General features: G+C 42.4%; 1 protein-coding gene across 1 annotated transcript in view; it reads right to left on the bottom strand.

Annotated features, from left to right (window-relative positions):
* Nucleotides 1-25272, bottom strand: part of UNC13C (unc-13 homolog C) — a 1077413-nt gene that overhangs the window by 265219 nt on the left and 786922 nt on the right. The window contains exons 26-28 of the mRNA XM_073568403.1: nt 13037-13125; nt 11823-11972; nt 556-679 (exon numbers count right to left, since the gene is read on the bottom strand). Of these exons, the coding sequence (XP_073424504.1) occupies nt 556-679; nt 11823-11972; nt 13037-13125 (363 nt within the window). The remainder of the gene's footprint in view (nt 1-555; nt 680-11822; nt 11973-13036; nt 13126-25272) is intronic.

Genomic DNA, 25272 nt, shown 5'->3' on the forward strand with positions numbered 1-25272 from the left:
CCTTTGTCCTGTCTTCGGCTGAAATCACAAGCAGGCACGGCACCCACCAGCTATATTCAATTGCAACAGCTTATGATATATGTCTCAGCGTGTCAAGCTCCAACTTCCCCCTCCCCTCTCTCCCACAGACATTAATTGGGAGGCATAATCAATATGATGTGTTGAGTCAAAATAAAACACATTCTCAAACAGTTAAAAACATCAATATAGCAAGAATAAAACTAAAAATGCTTGAAATTGCACCTATGGTAAGCTTGTTTTCTTCCTCATCACAGTGATGCTAAAAGTAATATAACAATATGGATTTTTCAGGTTTGCACACTGTAGAAATACTATTACCTTTTTTCAGCCATTTCTGAGCATGTTATAGCACCAGAAATTTGTTATAAAACATTAACTATCTAGGGTTCCACATATTGATTGTGTACAAGACAGAAATCGAATACCTGGGTAAGCTAAACTTTCCAATATTGTTTTATTGCTAAGTGAAGCTGGGTTTTGTTACAATAAAAGTTGCTCTCATTGGAAACAAGATACAAAAGCCTTATTACTTACTGTCTGGTCTGTTAGAGGGGGCAACACAATCTGTTTCTCAATTTTGTTGAGTACCAGTTTCCATAATTCTTTTAAAACTCGCTTTAGCACAGTCTTCTCGCAAATCTTTGCAGAGACCGATAATCTAGGAACAAATTACAAACAATAACAATTTACAAAAGCATTTTAATGAAAAAACATCAAAACCTACATTTGGAAATGGATAACGTCAAGAATCATCAATGTGCCAAAGCTGTATTTTGAAAAAGCTTCTAAACTATTTGAACATATACCATATGTGTTTGTGTACCTTAAGGGGTTTAAGTTACAGAGTTTATTTGACGGATTTTTATAATGCATCTTCTGTTTTCTAGATATGGTTTCTCTGACATGACCCCTTTTGAAGCTTTAAGTTCAGAGATCAGTGGGTATAACATGAGAAGTATGAACGCTTTCTTCTCTCCATGCTATAGTCCCTGCCTGTTTTTCTCCCCTCTCTCACTCACTGGCATGAAGTTGCAAGCTCCGCTTTTAAGGATAATGATCCAGTTCAAAGGTTTCCTGGGAGATTCATGTCATGTTTGTGTATAACACTAATGATGTCATGTTGAGAACGGCTCCTGTGACACTGGAGAAATGACTATACCACTGGTTTCATGACTAAATCGGTGTTGAACCAAGATGATAGTGCACCTGGAATTAAGAGAGGAAGGGTTCCTCTGTACATTATGCCACCCCACACCATCAGAAGGCTTTCACATGTCATTGGGATAAGAGCTAGGTATCTAGATGCAGGTGTTCTACTGACTTCATCAGTGTTATATTGACCTCACGCTCCCTCTCTTAATTGTTATCATAGTTGTTATTATTATTATTTATATAGCACCATTAATTCCATGGTGCTGTACATAAGACGGTTTTGCATCAAAATACATATGTCATTTACAGTAAACAAACTAAAAATGACAGACTGATACAGAGGGAAGATGACCCTGCCCTTGTGGGTTTACATTCTACAGGATGATGAGAAGGAGACAGTAGGATGGGGGGTTGCAGTAGCTCTGATGGTGTTGAGGTGGCTGCATGGCCATTACATGTTGTACGCTTTTTTCAAGAGATGGGTTTTCAGTTCTGGTCTGATCGATTCAAATGTGGTGGATAACCGGATGTGTTGAGGCACAGAATTCCAGAGGATCGGAGATATTCAGGAGAAATCTTGGAGGCGATTGGGTGAGGAGTGAATAAGCGTGGAGGAGAGAAGGAGGTCTTGGGAAGACCGGAGATTACGTGAGAGGAGATATTGAGAGATTAGTTCGGAAATATACAGAGGAGAAAGGTTTTAGATGGCTTTGTAGATCAGTGTTAGTAGTTTAAACTGGGTACGCAAGGAAATTGGGAGACAGTGAAGGTGTCATGCCCTCAGCCGCAGGCACGGTCTCTGCTGCGCAGGGAGACCGGCGCCTATCTCGTAGCTCCACTGCTACTACTCACCCTGTCCATGGCTCCAGACAAACAGCGGCTCCTTTCTCTGCTAAGAACTTGCATCCTCTTGGCAGGTCTCCTGGTTATGCTCTTAGGAGTCGCGCCCTGCTTCCTGCACATACTTAAAACAGCAGGGCACCTGTTGTCTATTAGGGCTGTCTGTGCTGTGATGCTCTGTGCATAAAAGGCATCCTCCCTCAAGAGGGAGTTGCCTGAACAATGTATTCATTCTGTGGGATCGCTGCCTCCCACTCAGGCCACACTCTGCTTTGCTCTGCGTTCTGAATGCCATTGCAATATTCTAATATCTCTGTCTCCTCAGAATCCTCTGCTGGCAGTTCCCGCTCCTGGATCCCTCTGGACACTCCGGTTCCTACCCCAGACTGACCAAGGCTTTCCTCTTGGAATCATCCAGTGACCATCGCAGGCTAGATCAGCCTTTCTGTGATTACTCAGACCTTCCAGGTCTCTCACCACCTCCTCTATATGGTCTGTATGGGTCGTCCCTCTGGTCCGGGCATCGCGGAATTAAGGTCATCTGGTGTTGCGACGGGGGAGCCCCTGTATAGGGGTACACCTTGCCCGGTGCTCCACTACGTGGTTCTGTGTCGTGGTCCAGAGGGTTCTTCCCTCAGGCACCTTGTCCATTTGTTTGCTTTATTTAATAAACATCTTTAGTTTATTTGATGCTGTTCTCCTGTCTCTTGTGTATTGGGTATACAGCTACCACTGCACCATCAGTGGTCTAGTGGGTCCACTATACATCTTCACGCCCTGTGGGTGCAACAGTAGGGATTTGCAAAGAGGGGAAGCAGGAGTGTAGCGAGGACAGACATTAATTAGTCGGATAGCAGAGTTAAGGATGGACTGGAGGGGTGCAAGAGTGTTAAAAGGTAGGGCACTAGGATGTTGCAGTAGTCATTTTGGTAGAGTGAGGGTTGTGGAATGGACAGATTCTGGAAATATTTTTGAGCTGGAGGCGACAGGAGGAGGTGAGAGCTTGGATGTGTGGTTTGAAGGACAGGGCAGAGTCAAGGGTCACTCCAAGGCAGCGAATTTCCAGGACAGAGGAAAGTGTTATGTCATTTATTGTGATAGATAGATCAGGTAGGGAAGGTTTGCAAGATGGAGAAAAGATAATTAGCTAAGATTTGTCCACATGAAGCTTGAGGAAGGGAGAGGAGAAGAAAGAGGATATGGCTGATAGACACTCTGGGATTCTGGACAGCAGAGAGGTGACATCTTTGCCAGAGAGGTAGATCTGAGTGTCATCAGCATTTAGATGATACTGGAAGCCATAAGACATTATGAATTGTCCCAGGCCAAGGGTATAGATTGAGAATAGAAGGGGTCCCAGAACAGAGCCCTGAGGGACATCAACAGAGAGAGGGTGAGATGAGGAGGTAGTGTGGGAGTAGGAAACGCTAAATGTGCAGTTTGTAAGGTATGAGGAGATCCAGGATAGGGCAAAGTCTTTGACACCAAAGGAAAAGATGATCTGTAGTAGGAGGCAGTGGTAAACTGTGTCAAAGGCAGAGGACAGGTAGAGAAGGAGGAGTATAGAGAATTGTCTGTTAGCTTTGGCTGTAAGTCATTGGCAATGTTGGTCAGGGCAGTCTCAGTGGAATGGTAGGGACGGAAGCCAGATTGTAGGTTGTCGAAGAGCGAGTTAGATGCAAAGTGAGAGGAAAGTTCAGCGTGGACGTGCTGCTCAAGAAGTATGGAAGCAAATGGGAGCAAAGATATGGGACGATAGCTGGACAGAGTGCTCAGGTCAAGGGATGGCTTTTTGAGGATAGGTGTGATTGTGGCACATTTGATAGCAGAGCTTGAAAAAGGTCTTCTGACCGAAATGTCGCCACAAGAGGCAGAATAAAATGTAAGCCTTTTTTTACCATTGTCTGAGGCGCTGCCTTTTTTATCTATTATTATGGAACTTGCTCCAGGATGGGCTCCCTTGTTTTGACGTGCGCCTCTATTAATCTGTCTTAAAGACTTTGACGCTTATAGGGTGCAGTTTAACTTTTTGTTTTTTGGTATCAGTGGTTGAATAGAGTCATAGAGTGTGCAAGTGTCTAGATGTGCGAGGTTTCTGTGGGGGTGCGCAAGTTGCTGGACATGAGTTACAGGTGAGGAGGATAGGGATGAGAAAGTGAGTAGATAGTAGTCAGATAGAGGGAAGGTTATGAAGTTAGATAGAAAGCACAGACGGGTGAAGACTAGGTCTAATATATGTCCGTCTGTGTGGGTGGCTGAGAAAGACTACTGAGTAAGATCAAAAGATGAAGTGAGTGACAGGAGTTTAGAGACTGCCGACTGGTGGGTGTCAATGAGGATGTTGAAGTCACCCATGATGATGGTGGGAATGTCAGCAGAGAGCAAGTGAAGAAGTCAGGTGGAGAACTGGTCAATAAAGGCAGTGGTTGGGCCCGGAGGTCGGTATATGATGGCCATTTGGAGGTTGGAGAGTAGATGTGGACAGAGTGGACTTCAAAAGAGGGCATGATAAGTGATGGTAGAGGTGGGATTGGGTTAAAGGTACAGTTGGAAGAAAGGGAAAGGCCCACTCCTACACCATGTCTGTTGCCAGAGCGAGGAGTGTGAGGCCACCGTAAGTTCAGAGCAAGATAGCAATTGAGGCTGGAATCATGGTCTATCCCCTTCAGCGCTCAGTCCTGCTTTTATTGTGGTTCCAATGAGAGCCAGAAATTTACCTGGAGACATTGGGGTGGTTGACATAATGTGGGGTGTAGGGTACCTGGACATCTCTATTCTTCATTCCATTGCCGTTATAGTTCAGCGTAACATTGGTTTGGAGATGGAACCAATGGTATGATCATTTCTGAAAAGTTTTTCAGGAGCATTTTTTCAAAACAACAACACAAGGCTGCATGTTGCTTGTACTACTGTGAGCAGCCTGCTTGGCCTAAATGTGCTATCATTGCCTCCAAGATCCCCGAATATGTCTCCCATTAAGCACATTTAGAGAGCTTCCAGCAGTGGATATTGATGATTTGCATGCCCAAGTGCAATCAGCGTGACAGAACACTCCCCAGACAACCATCAATAACCTCATTGATAGCAGCCATGACATGGAAATGCCTGTATTTCTGTGCATGTCGCTAATTCTTGCTACTGAATAAATCGAGATGTTTTGAACAATTTGTCTCCATTCTTCATTATTTCCATATCATTAACATGTCTATCGACCCTGTGATTTCCATAGCTCCACAGCTTTTCCTTCTTGGTGTTGCAATTTCATTGTTGAGAATTGTATTTTTTTATATTTTATTTTTTTCCTCTTTTGATCTACATGATGGTTTGTGTTATACAGATCACACTGTTATTTTTATTTGTATATTTGTCAGACATAAGACTGTGACTACTTTTTTCCATTTTATTTTTTAGGAGGTGAGGTTAATGAAAAAAAGAATTCTGCATTTGTTTCCTCACAGGGTTTATTGCATGGGTTAAAAAAAATTATGTTTTGAAACATCTGATTTTCACAGATTCACTGATAGGGAAAATACTTTTTTATGTTTTTTATTATATCTGTAACAGCAACATGGGCAGCGAGTTAAACTTAGTTTTTATTTATTTTTTACATTTTTTAAATCTTACCGTCAATCAGAGGAGGTGTTTATCGTGTTGTCACACAGATGACAAAGTAGGAAACACCAGTTGTTTGGGCCCTTTATTCATTTGAATGGGGTCTGGGCTCAAGTTTGAGTTCGGGTACAATTTTGGTACCCAAACTTACCTTTTTTTTTAAATGTTCGGCAGATCCCACTGGACCCGAACATCCACAAGTTTGCCCATCACTAGTTAGGATCTACGTTAATTATCAAGCCACTAAGCAAAAATGAATCCTTTTCATAGATTTACTAGAGGAAAAACAAGCGGCACTTGAATAAAACCATGGTGGGCTAAGTGGTTGAAATTTTTCTTTTGCACTTAAAGGGAACCTGTCAGCTGAAAAACCGCTGTTAAACTGCAGATAACCTGTCAGTCAGCGCTGTGGGTGCAGTTACATTGGCCACTCTTCAGGAATAGAGTAGTGACTGAAACCGCACAGGTGCCGCCCCTTTGCCTGAAAACCAAACACTGCTGGGGGAAAGAAAGTTAGGTTCAGAACGCTATTAATCTGCAGATTATCCCCATATATGCAGGTTAATAATGTTTTTTCAGGTGACTGGTTCCCTTTAATACTTTGTATGGTGACAGTGAACTAATAATTGAAGATGATCATGGATGCTGTGAATGCTTTATTTCTCTTGGACTGGACATAGAATCATAGAATCGTAGAGTTGGAAGGGACCTCCTGGGCCATCTGGTCCAACCCCCTGCTCAAAGCAGGATTCACCAAATCATCCCAGACAGATGTCTGTCCAGCCTCTGTTTGAAGACTTCCATTGAAGGAGAACTCACTACCTCTCGTGGCAGCCTAACTGTCAAAGTTTTTTCTAATATCTATTCTGTGTCTCCTCCCATTGCTTCTAGTCTTTCCTTGTGCAAATGAAATTAAAAATGATCCTTCTACAATGTGACAGCCCTTGAGATATTTGTATACAGTTTTTAAGTCTCCTCTCAGTCTTCTCTTTTGCATGGTAAACATTACCAAATCCTGCAACCTTTCCTCATAAGACAGGGTTTGCAGACCGGTCACCATTCTGGTCGCTCTTTTCTGAACTTGCTCCAGTTTGTTGATGTCTTTTTTAAAATGTGGTGCCTAAAACTGGACACAGTATTCCAGATGAGGTCTGACCAAAGAGGAGTAGAGGGCAATAATGACTTCACGTGATCTACATTACATTATATTGTAAGGTTGGGGCTGCATTATACTCTATGAGGGGACAAAATTATATTCTATGGGGGCTACATTATATTGTATGGGGGTCTGCATTATACTCTATGAGGGGGCAATATTATATTCTGTGGGGTGACTGCATTATACTCTATTTGACATAATGCAGTGCATTATACTATATGTACTATATAGGACCTGTATTATACTGTATCAAGGACTATGGGGAATACAGTATACTACATGAAGAACTACGAGGTGCACTATACTGTGGGAGGTGAACTGTAATACATTAAGGACTATGGTAGTATGGTAGTGCATTATACTATATGTTGAACACTGAGGAGTGTATTATACTATATGGAGGACTGAGCAGTGTATTTTAGTATACGGAGGACATTGAGAAGTGTATTATATTATATGGAGGACTGAGGACTGTATTTTAATATATGGAGGACTAGGAGGAGTGTATTATACTCAATGAAGGACTATGGGGAGACTATTATACTAGGATTATGGGGTGTATTAAACTAAACAAGCAAAATGCTGCTTATTCATTGAGTAATTGGCATGTTTATGCCAGAACAAAAATCATTGTTCCCAGCAGCACATCGCCGGGTGAAAACTGCAGATATGCTGCTGATAACATGATGATACCGTGTGGGGACAGATTGACCGATTAGTGATTTTTCTGTCCCCATTATTATTACTCAGCCTGTGTAAAGAGGCCTGAACTCAGCGCTTGTAAATACAACCAAAATGCTTCTGTGGGATGTGCAATATATGAGCATTTGGGGCCCCATTTTAAACTTTTGCCCAGGCCCCCACTTTGCCTAAAACCAGCCCTGCAGATGAGCACTTAGCATCTCCTAACCTACAGCACCTCTGGTGCCTTTTCTGATTTGTATGCCCTGCAGCATTATGTTGCGGTGCCATGCTCACATGACGTCTTGGGGGCCTACTTATCAGACTCAGTGCTGGGGTCTCTGTAGGCAGTTGCAGGCTCACATTGATTGGATCCAGCAGCCACAGACTACCAATGTGCCCCCTAGAACAGGATCCTGTGAATCTTTTTGATCAACTTTATCCAAAGCATACCCAAGAAAAAAACTAAATTACCATATGCTAACCAGTAAGTAAGTAAAAAGTAATAGTACATGTAAGAAAATTGGGGTTCTTGGTTATTCTATTTTGCTAAAAAAAGCGGAAAAACCATCCCACCGTGACGAGGTTTACCCAATTGGGATAGTACTCTCTTGTCTCTAGTATTAGAACTCATTTTGGGTTTTGTCTGTGAAATGGCCACAGTGTGAACGTGCTGTTACACAGTTCATGTATACCAGCTTATGCTCTGGTTCATTTCTAGTCAAATTGTGTAGACTTACTTTCGCAATTGTGACCTGACGAATGTGCGAGCCTTTGGTTTGTATGGCATGTGTCACCAGCTTAGTCACATTGTTAAGGTGCTGCTTTCTTTAACACACAGTTATGGTGCTGTCTTTCATACACTATAACTGCATTTATTTTTTTACTCTTTGTAGAACAAGAAGATTGCAGTATAAAAATACAAAAAAAGAAAACATTATAAAATGGATAAAGTGATTATACAAAACCTGAAGGACTAAGTAATGTAGTTTTGCATAACCATATATCCAATTTGAGATTAATAAAGATGTTACGTGAAAACTTCAGTCTTCCAGATGCCACGCCAGTTACATTTACAGAGAATCTGCGCAGTAAGATCCATTCTGGTAATATGACATTTCAATCTGCACTACAGAAGATTAATAGACAAAGGATTACTGCACGATTATGTGGACGTGCTGCACTCTATTGTGAGGTTTTTTCATATTTTCCTGTATGTATCTAGTGTAATAAGGTATTGCCTCCTCTTATAAAGTGATCCCGTATGCCTATTATATGCTATTAAAATATGATCGATGGGGCGCAGACCTCTGTGGCTCCCAATAATCCTGAAAATGAAATGGCAGCAGTGCTGGTGTGGCACTATGTCAACATCCAAGTTTTTCCTGCAGAGCAGAGCTCCTGGTCACCTGGCCGTGCCCTAACTGCAGCTGGCTTCATTCATTTGATTGGACCGGGCTGTAGTCCTCTGCACAGCCTGTGGCCATAGCTATGCAATGGTAAGAAAATAAGTCAGGGAACAAAAGGGAAAATTTACAAGTGGTCATAGTGATACAACCAATGCAGCAGCACCTTAATTCTCAGCATCAGTGGATATCTCAGATGTCAGAATACTGCTATTCATATGATGACATATTCTAGATGGCATTGACCTTTAATTAACTATGGAGTCAGTGCAGTAATGAATATTTTGTCAGCTGAGTGTGTGCATACGCGAGGATGTGTGTGTATGTCTATATTAGCAAATAGATAAATGATACAATAAGTTTGCTTTCCAAAAGGAGATTAAGTGCCTGAGGTTAGGAATATGAGATGATATCAATGTATATCGTATCATTGTAGGGACTGGGTACTGTACAAGACATCTAATTATATTCTATCATTAAAGGGATTGGTACTGTACAAGATATCTACATATATCCTACCACTGTAGGGACTGGTACTGTACCAGTTATATACATATATTCCATCATTGAACGGATTGGTACTGTACAAGATATCTACATATATCCTACCATTGTAGCAGTGATTCGTAGTGTACCAGATATATATATATAAATTCAAGTTCAATGAAGCTTTATTGGCAGGACTAAATACATATTAGTTTTGCCAAAGCAAGTGTACAAAAGGAAATAGGGATAGGGACTGTAGGGATGTTGGGTAGGGGCTGTAGGAAAGGTGGATGGGGGCAGATCCAGGATGGGGCTATAGAAGTCCATAGCATAGGGAAGGTGGATGGGGGGATGGGGCAGATCCAGGGTGGGGGCCATAGAAATCCATGGCATATCATAGTTTTCTTTCTCGCAGTCTATGACATCCGCACACATATTGCACCGCTATCTCCACTGCTCTCTCTTCTTCCCCCAGCAGGATATATGTTTTCTCCTCCTCCTTCATGGTGATGAAATCCGGGAAGAGATGTGAGAGTCTCCTGAAGTGAGTGTCCCTCACTGCTGAGTATTTGGGGCAGTGTAGCAGGAAGTGGGTCTCATCCTCCAGGGCCTCCTGGTCACAGTGTTGGCACAGTCTTTCCTCCCTGGGCTTGTAGCTCTGCCTGTGTCGACCGGATTCGATGGCCAGACTGTGGGCACTGAGTCTATACCAGCTCAGAATCTTGCAGTCTCTGGGGTCCGGGAGTTTGTCCAGGTATGGGGCCAGTCTGTAGTCTCTCTGTAGACTCCGGTACATGGTCAGTTTCTATGAGCTGATGATGTCGTTCTTCCAGTTACTTACGTACCTCTCCTGGCCTTCATCTACCATCTTCCTGATTCCGGCTATGTTCAGGTTGTTGTGATTGGTGTTCTGGTCAGGTTGGGTTGGGTGGGCTGTTCCGAGGATCCTGGTTTTTCTGTTTCACCTACATGTGTCAGGGCTTTATGGTGATGGAAGCTTGGATTGCTCCTACGTAGGTGAGCCCGGAATGACAGTGCCCTCTTTAGAACCGTTAGGTGTAGAGGGAATCTGCCCAGCTCGGCCCGGCAAGCACTGTTGGAGGTACTCCGAAGGACTTGGAGAAGGTGCTTGCAGAATTCCAGGTGGAATATTTCTGTTGGGCTGGAATCCCACCTTGACCAGTCTGGGTAGGTGTGAGGACCCCAGACTTCGCTGCCATACAGGAGGATTGGGGCGATGATAGAGTCGAAGATTTTTAACCAGACCCTCACTGGTGGCTTCAGATGGTAGAGTTTCCTTCGGATGGCATAGAAGGTTTTGCATGCTTTGTCTTTCAGGGTCTCTATGGCTTGTTTGAAGCTCCCTGACCGGTGAATCTCTAGACCCAGGTAGGTATATTTGTCCGTTCCAGTAAGGGCGCAGTTGTTGAGGACAAAAGAAGGGTGCTAGTCTGATTTTCTCTTTCTCTTCTGGAACACCATGATGTTGGTTTTCTTTAGGTTGACCGGTAGTGCCCAGGTGGAGCTGAATTTCTCTAAGATTTTCAGGTTGTCTTGGAGGCCTTTCTCGGTTGGTGACAGAAGCAGCAGGTCATCTGCATACAGCAGGAATTTAATTTCACCTGCGCATCGTGGAGGGTGAGACCGGTATAAATATATATATATATATATATATATATATATATATATATATATATATATAGATAGATATAGATAGATAGATATAGATATATATATACTGCATATATCCTACAATTGTAGGGCTTGGTACTGTTCAAGATATCTACATATATCCAACCATTGTAGGGATTGGTACTGTACCAGTTATATACGTATATCTTACCATTGCAGGGCTTGGAACTGTAAAAGATATCTACATATATCTTATCATTGTAGGGACTGGTACTCTACCAGATATATACATACAGTATATCCAACCATTTTAGAGATTGGTACTGTACCAGATATATGTATCCGACCATTGTAGGGATTGGCACTGTACCAAGTATATACATATATCCTACTACTGTAGGGATGGGTTCTGTACCAGGTACATAACCAGCGGCCATTGAATGGACAGAAGTGCTGGTCAGCATGTTAGAGAAACTGCACTAACATGCAGTACCTGTCAATTAACTCGCTCTGACATCCAACACGTAAGGTGTAACTCTCGTATCTGCCTTTTTTTCCGAGCTCCTCAGCTGATTTATGACTAAAGACTACATTAAAGTGCAGGTAAACAAACCGACTGTAAAAGCCAAACAGTGCAAAATTCGTAATGAAACCTAATTGCAAAAATTCTTTTTAGCCCAAAATACATGCATGTAAAAAAAAAAGTTATCCCGAAAGCGGACCAACCTCTTTGAAGCCCTTTACTAAATCATTTATAAGGGCATTATATTTGGTTGAGGCACCAGACTTAAATATCATTAACTGGACACCAACCACAATCAATTAGTACTAACGTTTTATCCAGAAAATCCATCAATGGCCGCAGTACGATTTCAGCATCCATGGCAGCATTGTTTCTGTTTGTGGATGTATTTCCATTGCTTCGCATCTGATTTAATTCCACACTCATTTGTCTCACACAGTCCTCAATTATGTTCTGGAAACTAGAAATACAAGAAAGTTGTATTAAGTTTTTAGCCTTTCTTTCTCTTTCCGCCACTTGATTTACTTTGTCAGCCACTATAATGAAGCACAACATTACAAGAACAATTCAATATAGTCTCTGCTTTCCGTTGTCTGCTCACCCCACCTTCTGTATATCTTATCAGAATCATCTCACTTTTGACCTGCTGCCTTCTTTTTTACATTTTCATCTCTTCTGTTTTTGCATTTTATGTGTCTTCTAAGATGCTAAAGAGAGCCCAACATAATAGAAATCTCATTTATGCCCCTAATTCTTATTTTTCATTATTTAACTTATTCAAGATCATAGTGTGTATTTTATAATTGCCATTGAAAAGACATTGTGAAATCAAGACCACCAGATGTCGTACACACTACAAATAGGCTGATTGTAAGACAAAAAAGGGATTAGGAACCAAATTCTCCATGACTGTGAGCAAATAATGTCAATTTTTTTCTGATCATAACCATCGATGAGCATTTAAATCTTGAAACAAAATTGTTATGTGTTTTAAGTCCACACAGTATTATAGAAGTAGAGATCTAGAGGCTAAATCTGAGAATTACATTTCGTCATAATATATGTTAATGGGTAGGGCTACAAATAAAAAATAGCTACTTTTCAATGTATGTTCTACTGCAATGATGTCGAAAAATATACAAACCAATGTGGCAGGTGTTTAAAGGCTTCAGTCATGTCCTAGATTTCTAAGGGTCTAGTTTATACCTGGTTAATAATTAAAAATGGATGATATGGCAGAACATATGCCACTTACTTTATTTGGAAATAAAAAAAAATGAAATGTCAGGTTTTCTTCTTTGTTTTTCATCTAAGTAGAATAGTGTATGCCATAAACAACGAAAATCTGACAAAACTGTGGCCAACTAATGCGTTAGCATGTGCCACTAAGAAAATTCCACTGAATTTAAAAAAAAATATTACATGAAAAAAATGATTTTACATAAAATCAATTGAGCAGAGTAAGGTACCTAAACAGAACCTACAGTAAATAGCGCAAGCACTGAACGCAAGGATCATAATTACCTCACTCCAAATGTGCAGCTAAGCTCATCCAACACGGCACTAAGCTTCATTTGGAGCTCTTTAAGCATTATACTGGCGTCCGGATCCAGCTGCAGAAAGAAACATGGATGTAACAAAACTGTTTAATCAGAACTCAGAATCTACCTCCACTTAAAGTCTTATTTTACACCTTCCTAGATACTTTTTTTCACTTTGGATGACTTCTTTTTGCCATCTGTCATCTGCTTGATATTTTTTAAGCATTCACTTAGGTAGGAAGGAAGTATCATCCCCACGCTGCTGCAAGAAGAATTACAAAAGTTGTAGAGGTTTCAACGTGATTTATTCAAATAAACCACGTTGAAACCTCTACAACTTTTGGAATTCTTCTTGCGGCAGAACGGGGATGATCCTTTCTTCCTACCTAAGTGTATGCTTCAATCAGGTCCTGCACTGACCTGTGGATCTGCAGCAGCTGCCATTATTACATGTCCTTTTTCATTCTCACCAGGTGAGTAGTTCTCTTGGAGGGTTACCCTGTGTAACGTGTGATAAGACCCCATTTGCACTTTTGTGTCTCCACTTTCCTTTGACTGATATTTTTTAAGGCGAGAATGGTATATTTATCCAGGGATAGGTCTGACTGGTATGAATGATAAAGATATATCAAACAAGCTTTGGACACGACACATAAGAAGGTCACCCCTTTCTTGCTGAGCACCATGCAAGTTGTTGTTCATTCCTTGTAGATATATAGTATGCTATGTTTCCCTGCTGGATAATTAATTCATCTAAAGGGGAACATGTTAATCCCATGGTGAGCCCCTGTGCCAGGAATGGGCCAACAGTCCTCCACAGAACTACCCAAGCAGTGCTCAGCAAGGTGAGTTCAATGCCGACAGAGACAACACACAGCATCTCCAGCTAATATGTCCATATATGTCCATAAAATAAACTTGGCAGCCTATGTAAACCATCGCCTCATTTCTTTTTATTAGACTGTACACACATCATGTAACTAAGATAACATCTAGGAACAAAAGTAGGCTACCCATTTACCAGGACCAACCGCTATAGGGCTTCTTGTTGTGTATTGAGTGAACATGTACAGCAAGCTCACAGAATTTAAGGGCCTACTAGTCTAAGGTTAGAGCCAACCATTATGTTTTACAGTGAGCCATCGGTATGTATTTTACTTGTGGACCCTAAGCATACAGTCTAACAATGTAATCCTTATCTAGCCCTCACCCTGCTGTAAGTAGTCCATTGCCAAAAAATAAAGTCACTGGATTTAAAAAAAATGAAGTCACTATTCCAAAAACCAAAATGGAATAAAGCTACAGAACACACAGATAGGGAATATTGTAATTCCAACATGACTAATAAAATGGAATAAATAGAACATTTGTATGTAATTGGACATTTTTTGCCTAAGGCTTTGGATACAGTAAAAGGAGTTTTTCTTTAATGACACGAGTCAAAATCGGAAACCCTTTATTGCACTGAGCACCCATAATTGTCACTGGCCTAAAGTATAGCTATTAATTAACAAGGATTGATCAGTAGCCTTCTAATTATAGGTGTTCCATTAATTAACAAGGGCTGGAATTGAAATAACATGAAGCATCGATTACTGGATGTTAATAGTGCTGTTCAATTGATTTTTGGTGCAAGGTTAACGTGAACGATCCCATTGTTAACTAGGTAATAACTAGCAGACAGCATGTATTGGCACTGTTCTACTGCATGCGAAAAATCTTGCTCGGGATTTTTTTATGTTTTTAGCAGTTTGCTATAAACGTTCAGTGTACAAACAGTGTACATGCATGTTGTATTATATGCACAAATATAAGTACTATGGACATTTAACAATTTATGGCTATGTGTGTAAAATCAATTAGTTCTAAACATCGAACCACTGAGCTTCATCAGCATTGTTTTGTATCACTTCATTTCTCCTTTGGTGTTCTTGCCGAGAAAAAATTGAACAAATGGTGCAGAGTACCACCAGTACAGTCCCAAAAGTTGTACAAGATGTTGGCAAGTGGCCCTTCTAAAAAAAATTAAAAAAAAAAGTATTGTCCAAAGACTGATGTGAGTAATGACTAATCTGTACAGCATTTTGAAATATGTTGGTATTATATAAGCGACAAGTAGTAAACTTCTTTAAGGACTACAGAAAAAGTAGAAGATTTACTGTAAGGCTACTTTCACACTTGCATTTTTTTGCGCTGCGTGCGCAGTGCAAACGCGCATAAAAACGCATCTTGCGTTTAACGTGTTTTCTTGTTTTTTGCAAAAAAAGCATGCATTTTTTTTGTACTGACGTGCGCATAACCATGCGCACGTCAGCGCTTCCATAGACTTTAATGGGTTTTGGGTGAATTTCGTGCGCATGCATTTTTTTGAGACAGGTCGGATGCACAAAAAATGCAACAGGATGCATTTTGTGCGCCCGGGCGCACACTACAAAAAAACGCATGCGCATACAAACGCGTACAAGCGCATGACAATGCGCACCCATGTTAAGTATATGAAAAAAATGCATGCACATTTAAGCGCAAAAACGCAGCCCAAAAAAACGCAAGTGTGAAAGTAGCCTAAGATAGTAATTTACTGCTGTAGTTTCACGTAATTTATGGTATTTTACTTAGAACTATCTTAGTGCAAGACTTTTATAAAATCCATTCTCTTTCCCAATTCTATATGCCCTCAACTGGAATTCGATTTTGAATGTTAAAACACAATTTATTAGTCCCCTTGATTTTTAAAAAGCTCTGGGGCTGCTGTAGTATTCATAGACTTTTAGATGTTTATTGCTATTCAAGGTCCATTACAACCCCAGTCCCATATGCCCTATAAACCTTAGGTTATACCTTGGAAATATGCCAGTTAAGAGCTCTTATGGGACTCTACAGGAACTTTTGATTTGTGTCTGTTGACCTGCATCTCTGTAACTATTTATACTGTAAAAGCAATGAAAAGTAGCCTTGCAGTCCATGGTAAGGCTGGATACTGTAAATCTCCCAAATAGGATTACCACGAGCAATATTTTTATGGTTTGTAATATTTTTCAATATTTTATTAGCCAAACTGTGAGTTGGCATTTGGCCCAATATGCTTTCTTTATTAGCAATATTTCAACATAATGAGATCTCACAGTCCTCATCGATGAAATACATATACTTATGTGCTTATATAATGGTGGAAAGTAAACTTTTTTATCTTGTAGAAAAATGTCTTTGTTATGAATGTCATTTATTCTGCAGGAAAAAAAAATCTACTGTGCAATTACACTGTTTAACGGCTTGTTGAGTTGTTATTATGTTCCCGCTTCCAATTATATCTACAGACTAAAATGACCAAAATGGGCTTATTCTTTCTGTTTGAAAACAAACAGTGATCTAATTCAACCAGTAGCTACAATTATGTGAATAAATTAATAGGTTTAACTGAAGGTAAAAATTATCAAAACTCGTACAATATATCAGGAGAAAGCATAAGGCTTTTGCAAAAATCTATATGATGTACGCAAATAAAGCTTGCTAACTCAAATTATGTGTATACAGCTAGAAGGACTAGCAATGAAGAAAAAAGCATATAATCACCACTAAACACTGTTTTACACTTTACAAGTATAATTAAAGCCGTGATTAGATCTCATTTTAATCTTCATTCACTGTATATACTGGGAAAAGCACCCAAAAGTATACAATAAATAGAGGCAATGATGGATTACTAAGTGACATGAATAGGCTATAATAATACCAATTCAACGCTTGTCACGAGCTATATGCTAAAAGAATGCCATATAAGCCGTTCTCTGCAGCGTGTCCACATCGGACATTACCTGTTTGAATCCTGCTCATACAGGTACTATACACATGATCAGGTTTTTAAATACATCAGTTAGGGACTGCTCTGATATGGGTATACCTTGACATTTGGTAGAACAGCTTAGTATACATTTGTTTGCAAAAAATGTAACAACCAAATACCCGTTTTTTACCATCTTTTTACTAGCACTTGCTGTTTACTGTTACTTTTTTACAACAGAGTATTTTTACACATTTTATTGTGTTTTTCTGTGTTTCTAAATGAAGTTCAGCATGAGAAAAAATCTCAAAGTCAGGTAGATGCGGTACTAAAAGCAATAGTGCCCGGAAGTGGGCCCCAAGACAAGATAATACCTGTAGACCGGACGCATAAGAAACCTAAAAAAGAGTGGCCTGTGGGCGATGGAGGCTGTGTTGCAAATAAATGTGGAGGGGGAGACAAGGGCACTAAGTATGATAGTTCATTACAGCACAACATCTTGTATGTATAGTCAGCTCCAGACACACATTGCACAAGTGCACTTACACACACAATGGACAAGTAAGCACATACTATTCACAGCTCCTCACATACAATGCACAAGACAACAGATTCATTGTAAAGGCTCCATACACAATGTAGAAGTTTATACCACAGCGCAGAGCTTTCCCACTTCCATGCTGTCCATGCTGACAGTGCACAGCTTCACACAGATTGCACAATTCTATTCATATAGTGCACAGATTTACAGCCACTATGAAAAAATATACTTGCTGGGCACTGATTCACTCACAGACACACAAATCCATGCTTCCAGTTTACAGCTCCAGACAAAGTGCACAAGTCCAAGCTTCCAGGGCACAGCTCCACAAATAATACACAACTGAGACCCTGGAGAACATGATTCGGGTCAGTTTTTACCGATACTGGTGTTGCGATAGCCAATATTCATGGAATTACGGCGGCCGCAAAAAAAGTCCAATATTCCATTTAATTACTCTCTCCTCTGATGTGATCTAGCACATCAGAGGAGAAATAAATGGGGTCACCCGAGCCTACCTGGTACCTCTAATGTCCTTGGACCCTCCTCCATACCCCAGCCATTGGCGTCTCCTTCCGGGAAGAAAAGGTCAGGCGCATGCGCAGTGCGCCCACCGAGATCTGCCACCCGGCAACAATAGGAAAATTTTCCTATTAGTTCATTTTGATCACTGTGATAGACCCTATCACAGTGATCAAACTAAAAATAGTAACTCAAACCCCCTTTATCACCCCCTTAGTTAGGTAAAAATAATATAATAAAAAAAAAGTATTTATTTCCATTTTTCCGTTAGGGTTAAGGTTATAATTGGGCTTATAGTTGGAGTTGGGCTAAAGTTAGGGTTAGGGTTGAGATAAAGTTAAGGTTGGGCTAAAGTTAGGGTTGTGGTTATGGTTGGGATTAGTGTTAGGGGTGTGTTAGGGTTAGGGTTGTGGTTAGGGTAGGGATTAGGGTATGGGGGTGTTGGGGTTAGGGTTGGAGTTATAATTGGGGGGTTTCCACTGTTTAGGTACATCAGAGGGTCTCCAAACAAGACATAGCACTACCATTGATTCCAGCCAATTTTGCGTTCAAAAAGTCAAATGGTGCTCCCTCCCTTCTGAGCCCTGCCATGCACCCAAACAGTGTCTTTCCCCCACATACACCACATACAGGGTATTTTTGTACTCAGGAGAAATTGCACAATGGTAGGCATGGCACTGACTAAGGAACATGCCTCTGACTGCGTAGCCCCCATGGATTTAGCTAGAGGGTCAGATTACAGTGCCAGAATTCCACCCTCCCACTATTCCCTCCAGGTGATGCTCTATTGGGACCCTCGAATGACCAATCGGGAGATGAGGAGGGGGCGGCCAGCCACTCCAACAGGGGTTAAAATTCAGGTACCAGGGGTCATGGCTTCCTTTTTCCTTGGAGGTGCGTCACCAGACACCAGGACTCCACCGCAGGCACATAGCCTACATAAGAACAAATCCTACTGTGGACTCGGCTCATTGAGCACACACGTAGGCCTAGAGACAAAGCAAAAAATTTGGGATAACGATTACGTGGATATATGGTCGCTTCTATCACTGGACCAGCAAACTGTAGACAAGGAAAGGTGGACCGGGGAATGGTCGCACGATAGCGGCAAGACGAAAGTAACACACTCCATGAACAACTAGCTACAGGCCTTCACCATCCTCTGATATACACTCACTGGCCACTTTATTAGGTACACCTGTCCAACTGTGTGTTAAGACTTAATTTCTAATCAGCCAATCACATGGCGGCAACTCAGTGCATTTAGGCATGTAGACATGGTCAAGACAATCTCCTGCAGTTCAAACCGAGCATCAGTATGGGGAAGAAAGGTGATTTGAGTGCCTTTGAACGTGGCATGATTGTTGGTGCCAGAAGGGCTGGTCTGAGTATTTCAGAAACTGCTGATCTACTGGGATTTTCACGCACAACCATCTCTAGGGTTTACAGAGAATGGTCCGAAAAAGAAAAAAAATCCAGTGAGCGGCAGTTCTGTGGCCGGAAATGCCTTGTTGATGCCAGAGGTCAGAGGAGAATGGGCATACTGGTTCGAGCTGATAGAAAGGCAACAGTGACTCAAATTGCCACCCGTTACAACCAAGGTAGGCAGAAGAGCATCTCTGAACGCACTGTGCGTCAAACTTTGAGGCAGATGGGCTACAGCAGCAGAAGACCACACTGGGTACCACTCCTCTCAGCTAAGAACAGGAAACTGAGGCTACAATTTGCACAAGCTCATCGAAATTGGACAGTAGAAGATTGGAAAAACGTTGCCTGGTCTGATGAGTCTCGATTTCTGCTGCGACATTCGGATGGTAGGGTCAGAATTTGGCGTAAACAACATGAAAGCATGGATCCATCCTGCCTTGTATCAACGGTTCAGGCTGGTGGTGGTGGTGTCATGGTGTGGGGAATTTTTTCTTGGCACTCTTTGGGCCCCTTGGTACCAATTGAGCATCGTTGCAACGCCACAGCCTACCTGAGTATTGTTGCTGACCATGTCCATCCCTTTATGACCACAATGTACCCAACATCTGATGGCTACTTTCAGCAGGATAATGCGCCATGTCATAAAGCTCGAATCATCTCAGATTGGTTTCTTGAACATGACAATGAGTTCACTGTACTCAAATGGCCTCCTCAGTCACCAGATCTCAATCCAATAGAGCATCTTTGGGATGTGGTGGAACGGGAGATTCGCATCAGGGATGTGCAGCCGACAAATCTGCGCCAACTGTGTGATGCCATCATGTCAATATGGTCCAAAATCTCTGAGGAATGCTTCCAGCACCTTGTTGAATCTCTGCCACGAAGAATTGAGGCAGTTCTGAAGGCAAAAGGGGGTCCAACCCGTTACTAGCATGGTGTACCTAATAAAGTGGCCAGTGAGTGTATTATGGTTCAGAAACACCCAGAGCATTGTTCCAAACTTTTTATTTATCAAGACCTAGTATACAACTCATACAAGGCCCATGGCAGTTCTGCATGGAGGCACTATGACAAGGTGTTTCGCAGGCGACTAGCTCAGGATCCTGAGTTAGGATGGGGGTTAAAGCGACTGATGTGTGGCTGCGGCTCATGCGGTCTCAAAAGCACCCCTTTTCATCAATGGCCACTAGTCATTCAGCAGCCGCAGGCCAGAATTCAGTGGTCGTACGAAGACCGGGGGCCTGCATGTTATTTAATTAGGGAAACTGCCGCTACCAAGGGTGCTGCAGATTCAGACACGAATATTCCGCTTGCGGGGAGGACACCCTGCAGCAAGATGTACCCACGATGCAAACAGAGCCCATGTCAGGCAGAACCCCAGTGAGCGTAACCGCAATGGGGCCCTAGCTAAGCCCATACCCCAATAAGCAAGCCGCACAGCAGCTGCACTACGGTTTCAAATATGTTTTTTTCATCCCCTATAATCTATGTAAAACTCCTACTCTAGCAAAAAACTTAAAATCAGCACACGAATACCCCACAATTGTAAAAGAAAAAATCACAAAAGAAGTAGAGCTAGGTAGAATGGCGGACCCGTTTAAATCACTTCCTTTCAAAAACATCAGAATTTCGCCGCTGGGTATCTTTCCCAAAAAAGAACAAGGAAAATACTGGCTAATCAATCTACTTTCATACCAAAAAGGCAAATCGGTTAACGATGCAATCTTATCAGAGGAGGCAGCCATAGCCTATGCTTCGTTTGACAAGGTAGTAGAACTCGTACGCACAGCCGGGCCAGGGGCCCTTCTAGCCAAAACGGACATAGAATCGGCATTCCGGCTGCTACCCGTCCACCATGAATGCTTCCACCTGCTGGGTTGCAGGGTGGACCAGCTCTTTTATTATGACATATGCCTACCAATGGGTTGTTCCATCTCATGTCACTACTTCGAGCTCTTCAGTACTTTTCTAGACTGGGTGGTATGCTACGAGACAGGCAGTAATTCAACAATCCACTACCTCGACGATTTTTTATTTGTTGGCCCAAGAGGCTGTAAACTCTGCCTCTTCCTTCTCAAAAAATTTAAATTTATTTCAAGTAAGGTTGGGGTACCCTTATCACCTGAAAAAACAGTAGGCGCCTACAATGTTCTGCCCTTTTTGGGCGTTGAAATAGACACTAGCGCAATGGTTTTTCATCTGCCAGCCGATAAATTGGAAGAAACGTTGAGAATGGTGGATAGTTTCGGCGAGGTTAAAAAGTCATACTTCAACAACTGCAGTCCCTGCTAGGTTTGCTCAATCTAGTCTGCCACGTCATACCGTCGGCAGAGCCTTCTCTCGCAGGTTATCGCTGGCAAAAAAAGGGGCTACTCAGCCTGGCCATAAAATTAGAGTCACTCGTTCTCTGAAGGCAGACCTACTAGTCTGGAGGTCATTCCTTAAATCCTACAACGGCCATATCTGCTTCACGGCACCTGAGGCATCAAGCGCGGAAATAGGCCTAGCGGCGGGGGGGGAAACAGTAAAGTATCAATGTACAAAAACTAATGGTGCAAAGGCAAATGGCCTGAGTCATGGGCCTCAGCAGGCTGGGGATGCATTCCAGCGATGATAGATTTTTACAATAGTAGCGGCAGTCGAGCTCTGGAGTACCCAGTTAGAAAACATGAACATTATATTTCAAACCAAACACCCGCAGACGGCAAAAAGCTTAAACAGCATGTCTTCCTGTTCCCCTCCCTTACTCGCTCTCTTGCGCCACCTGGCATTTTTATGACTACAGCACAATATCTGGTTTCAGCCAGGGTAATGTCAGACGTAGATGATAAACTGGTTAACTCTCTTCTGTTTTCCGATTGGCAGGTTTTCAGACTTCTCCCCATGGCACAGCCATGGACCCGATGTCCTCCATCCCTTTGGGACATGGTGGTCAATCATTGATGCCTTTCACCCGCGCTTCGGTTACACCTGTTACTTGGCAAGGCTACGGTAAGGCATGGGAGGAGTGGTGCTCGTTAATTCGGGGTAAGCCAGTCGACAAGTGCGACTGTGTGAGATGCGAGGTTTTGGTAGAATTTTTAAACTGACTTAGACTGAGAGGTGCATTGGGTACATCTGCGCAACACAATTTATCAGGTTTAGCGTTCTTTTTCCGACTAATGGGATGGGTGGACGTCACCAAACATTTTTTTATTAAACAGGCCATTAAAGGTTGGATAAGACTTCAACCTAGTCAGGAGTGTCATTGTCCTATCTCACTGAGCCTACTGCGCGATATTATAGCAATTTCCTCATCGGTGTGTAAGTCCCAATTCAAAGCTGCCCTTCGCTATCGCTTTTTTTGGGGCACTTTGCATTAGTGAGCTAGTGCCCCAGTCAAAAGCAGTGACAGAAGGTGGTTTACTCGGCGAAGATTTAGTGATATGCAGCGATGCTCTGCACATTCGCGTGCGGAAATCCAAATGTGATCCCTTGGGCAGAGGCTCATGGGTCCTAGTAAGGTCATCAGATGGCCCCGTATGCCCGATCAAAGTAGTCAAGTGCTACGCGAGCTTAAGACAGGGAAGCAGATTCTGCCTCGCACACACGGACGGGTCCCCCCTTACCAAGTACCAGTTTAGCGCAATTTTTAAGCAGTGCCTTCAAAAAGTAGGCGTTAATCCAGCAGAATACGGTACACATTCCTTTCAGAAAGGAGCCACCACCAAGGCAGCCAGAGCAGGAGTATCGGAAGCAGAGGTGCAGAGGATGGGTCCCTGGAAATCCTCATACTTCACCTGGTATATAAGACCCGATTTGCTCTATTAACACACTTATCGTTCGCAGGAGTTTGTAAGCCCATGGTGTGGATAATAGGTCACTCATACATCTTCTGGGTGAGGAAAAGGGCCGAACTGCAGTCAGGCGGCTTAAGCCTGGGCTTGCCAGGGCTAAAGGTCAACTGGAGAGGAGTCAGAGGTCTCAAATGGCAGCAAATGTTCCCAGAGGTGTTGAGCATCGCTATAAAGGCAAAAGTGCTGGTGATATTGGTATTGTATGCTGGTGGTAATGACCTGTGCACAAGGAAAAGTGCCGAGCTTTGCACGGTAATGGCCACAGACATAGAGCGATTCACATTTCTTTTCCCACACATGGTGTTCGTATGGTTGGAGATAGTTCCGCGAGCGGTATGGAAAAAAGCGAACAAACCAAAGGCCATTGAAAGATCAAGGAGAAAGGTCAATGCAAGGATGGCTAAAATTGTGAAAGGAGTTTTCAACGTCGTGGTACGAAATTACCAATTGGAAGGAGGCTGCTCAGGACTATTGAGGCCGGATGGAGTCCACCTTACGAACATTGGGCTAGATACATTTTTGTCTGGCTTACAGGATGGGGTTGAACAGGCCCTAAGGCTGATGGGTGGGGGTCGGAGTCCTGTATAGGTCATACACAGGATCCTCTGTGGCAGTAATGCTGGGAGGGGCAAAGGTTTTGTAGCCCTCATTGGCCAGCTCGCATGTATCACAGATGGGACCTGTGGCGATCGAGCCAGTTGCGGAATGTAATTTGCCTAATTTGCTCCTCCCCGCATGGTGTAATTTAATTAATAAACTGTGACTGACCTGTTTAACCCATCCCTGGCCTGTTTTCATTTTATTGGGGGGGTCTAGCGGGAGGGGGGAACACACCACCTATGCCAAACGGATCTACGCAGTCTGGCAGGCACGGCACTGACTAAGGAACGTGCCTCTGACTGCGTAGCTCCCATGGATTTATCTAGAGGGTCAGATTACGGTGCCAGAATTCCCTCCTCCCACTATTCCCTCCTGGTGATGCTCTATTGGGACCCCTGAATGATGAGGAGGGGGTGGCCAGCCACACCCACAGGGGTTAAAATTCAGGTACCAGGGTCAGGACTTTCCTCGGCTGACCCCTGGTACTGGTTGTCCCACCCTCCCTCCCTTATGTATATATGTCGACGGTTTGGAGTTAACTGTTCCAACATTTTTCGTCTTGTAACAAAAAAAAAAATTCCCTTTCCTGTTTTGCTTTGTTTTAAGTCACAGCAGGTAATGCTTGGAGGGGCAAAGGTTTCGTAACCCTAATTGGCCGGCTCGCATGTCTATCACAGATGGGGCCTGTGGCGATCGAGCCAGTTGCGGAGTGTAATTTGCCCCTCCCCGCATGGTGTAATTTAATTAATAAACTGTGACTGACCTGTTCAACCCATCCCTGGCCTGTTTTTGTTTTATTGGGGGGTCTAGCGGGAAGGGGGAATGCACCGCCTACGCCAAATGGATCTACGCAGTCCAAATTTTGGGGTCTATTTTCTCCTGATACCCTTGTTAAAATAAAAAAAAATGGCTCAAATGTAATTTTTTTGTTAAAAAAGTGAAATGTTCATTGAAAATGTTCACAGATGACAGCGTGGGAAACACGACAGGCAGCCGACAAAAACGTAAAACAAAAACTCAGCAAATCCGCAATCATTTTTATACCTTTGTTTTTGCTGGGGATTTGACTGACTCAATTGAAATCAATGAGTGCAGAAACACTGCAGAAACGCAAAAAAAATTGAAATGCTGCAGAAAAAAATGCACTGCAAATACGCACGGAAATTTACTGGTCATGTGCACAACACTTCAGGATTGTCATTGAATTACCTTGCATAAGGATTGAGTTGCGTTTTTTGACTATTTCCGAGCGGGAAAAAAAACATCGCAAAAACGCATCTTGTGCACAGTCTTACCCTACCTCTTTCATTATTGACACTTTTCTAAGTCGCTTTAACCAAGTTTGCTCACAAATAGGATGCAATTTAGTAAACTCAATGTTGTTTGCATTTTTGCAGCAATGACACTCACAAATGTGGGAAGTGGGGTTAAACATTAGATAAAAGAAAATTAGAATGAATTCAAAATGATGCAAATATTGAAATGAATGCTGTCTAACCTAAGGCTACAGTATA

The sequence above is a fragment of the Dendrobates tinctorius genome, unplaced genomic scaffold (assembly GCF_039654945.1).
Source record: "Dendrobates tinctorius isolate UK_male_01 unplaced genomic scaffold, ASM3965494v1 ptg000022l, whole genome shotgun sequence".
NCBI lineage: Eukaryota > Metazoa > Chordata > Amphibia > Anura > Dendrobatidae > Dendrobates > Dendrobates tinctorius.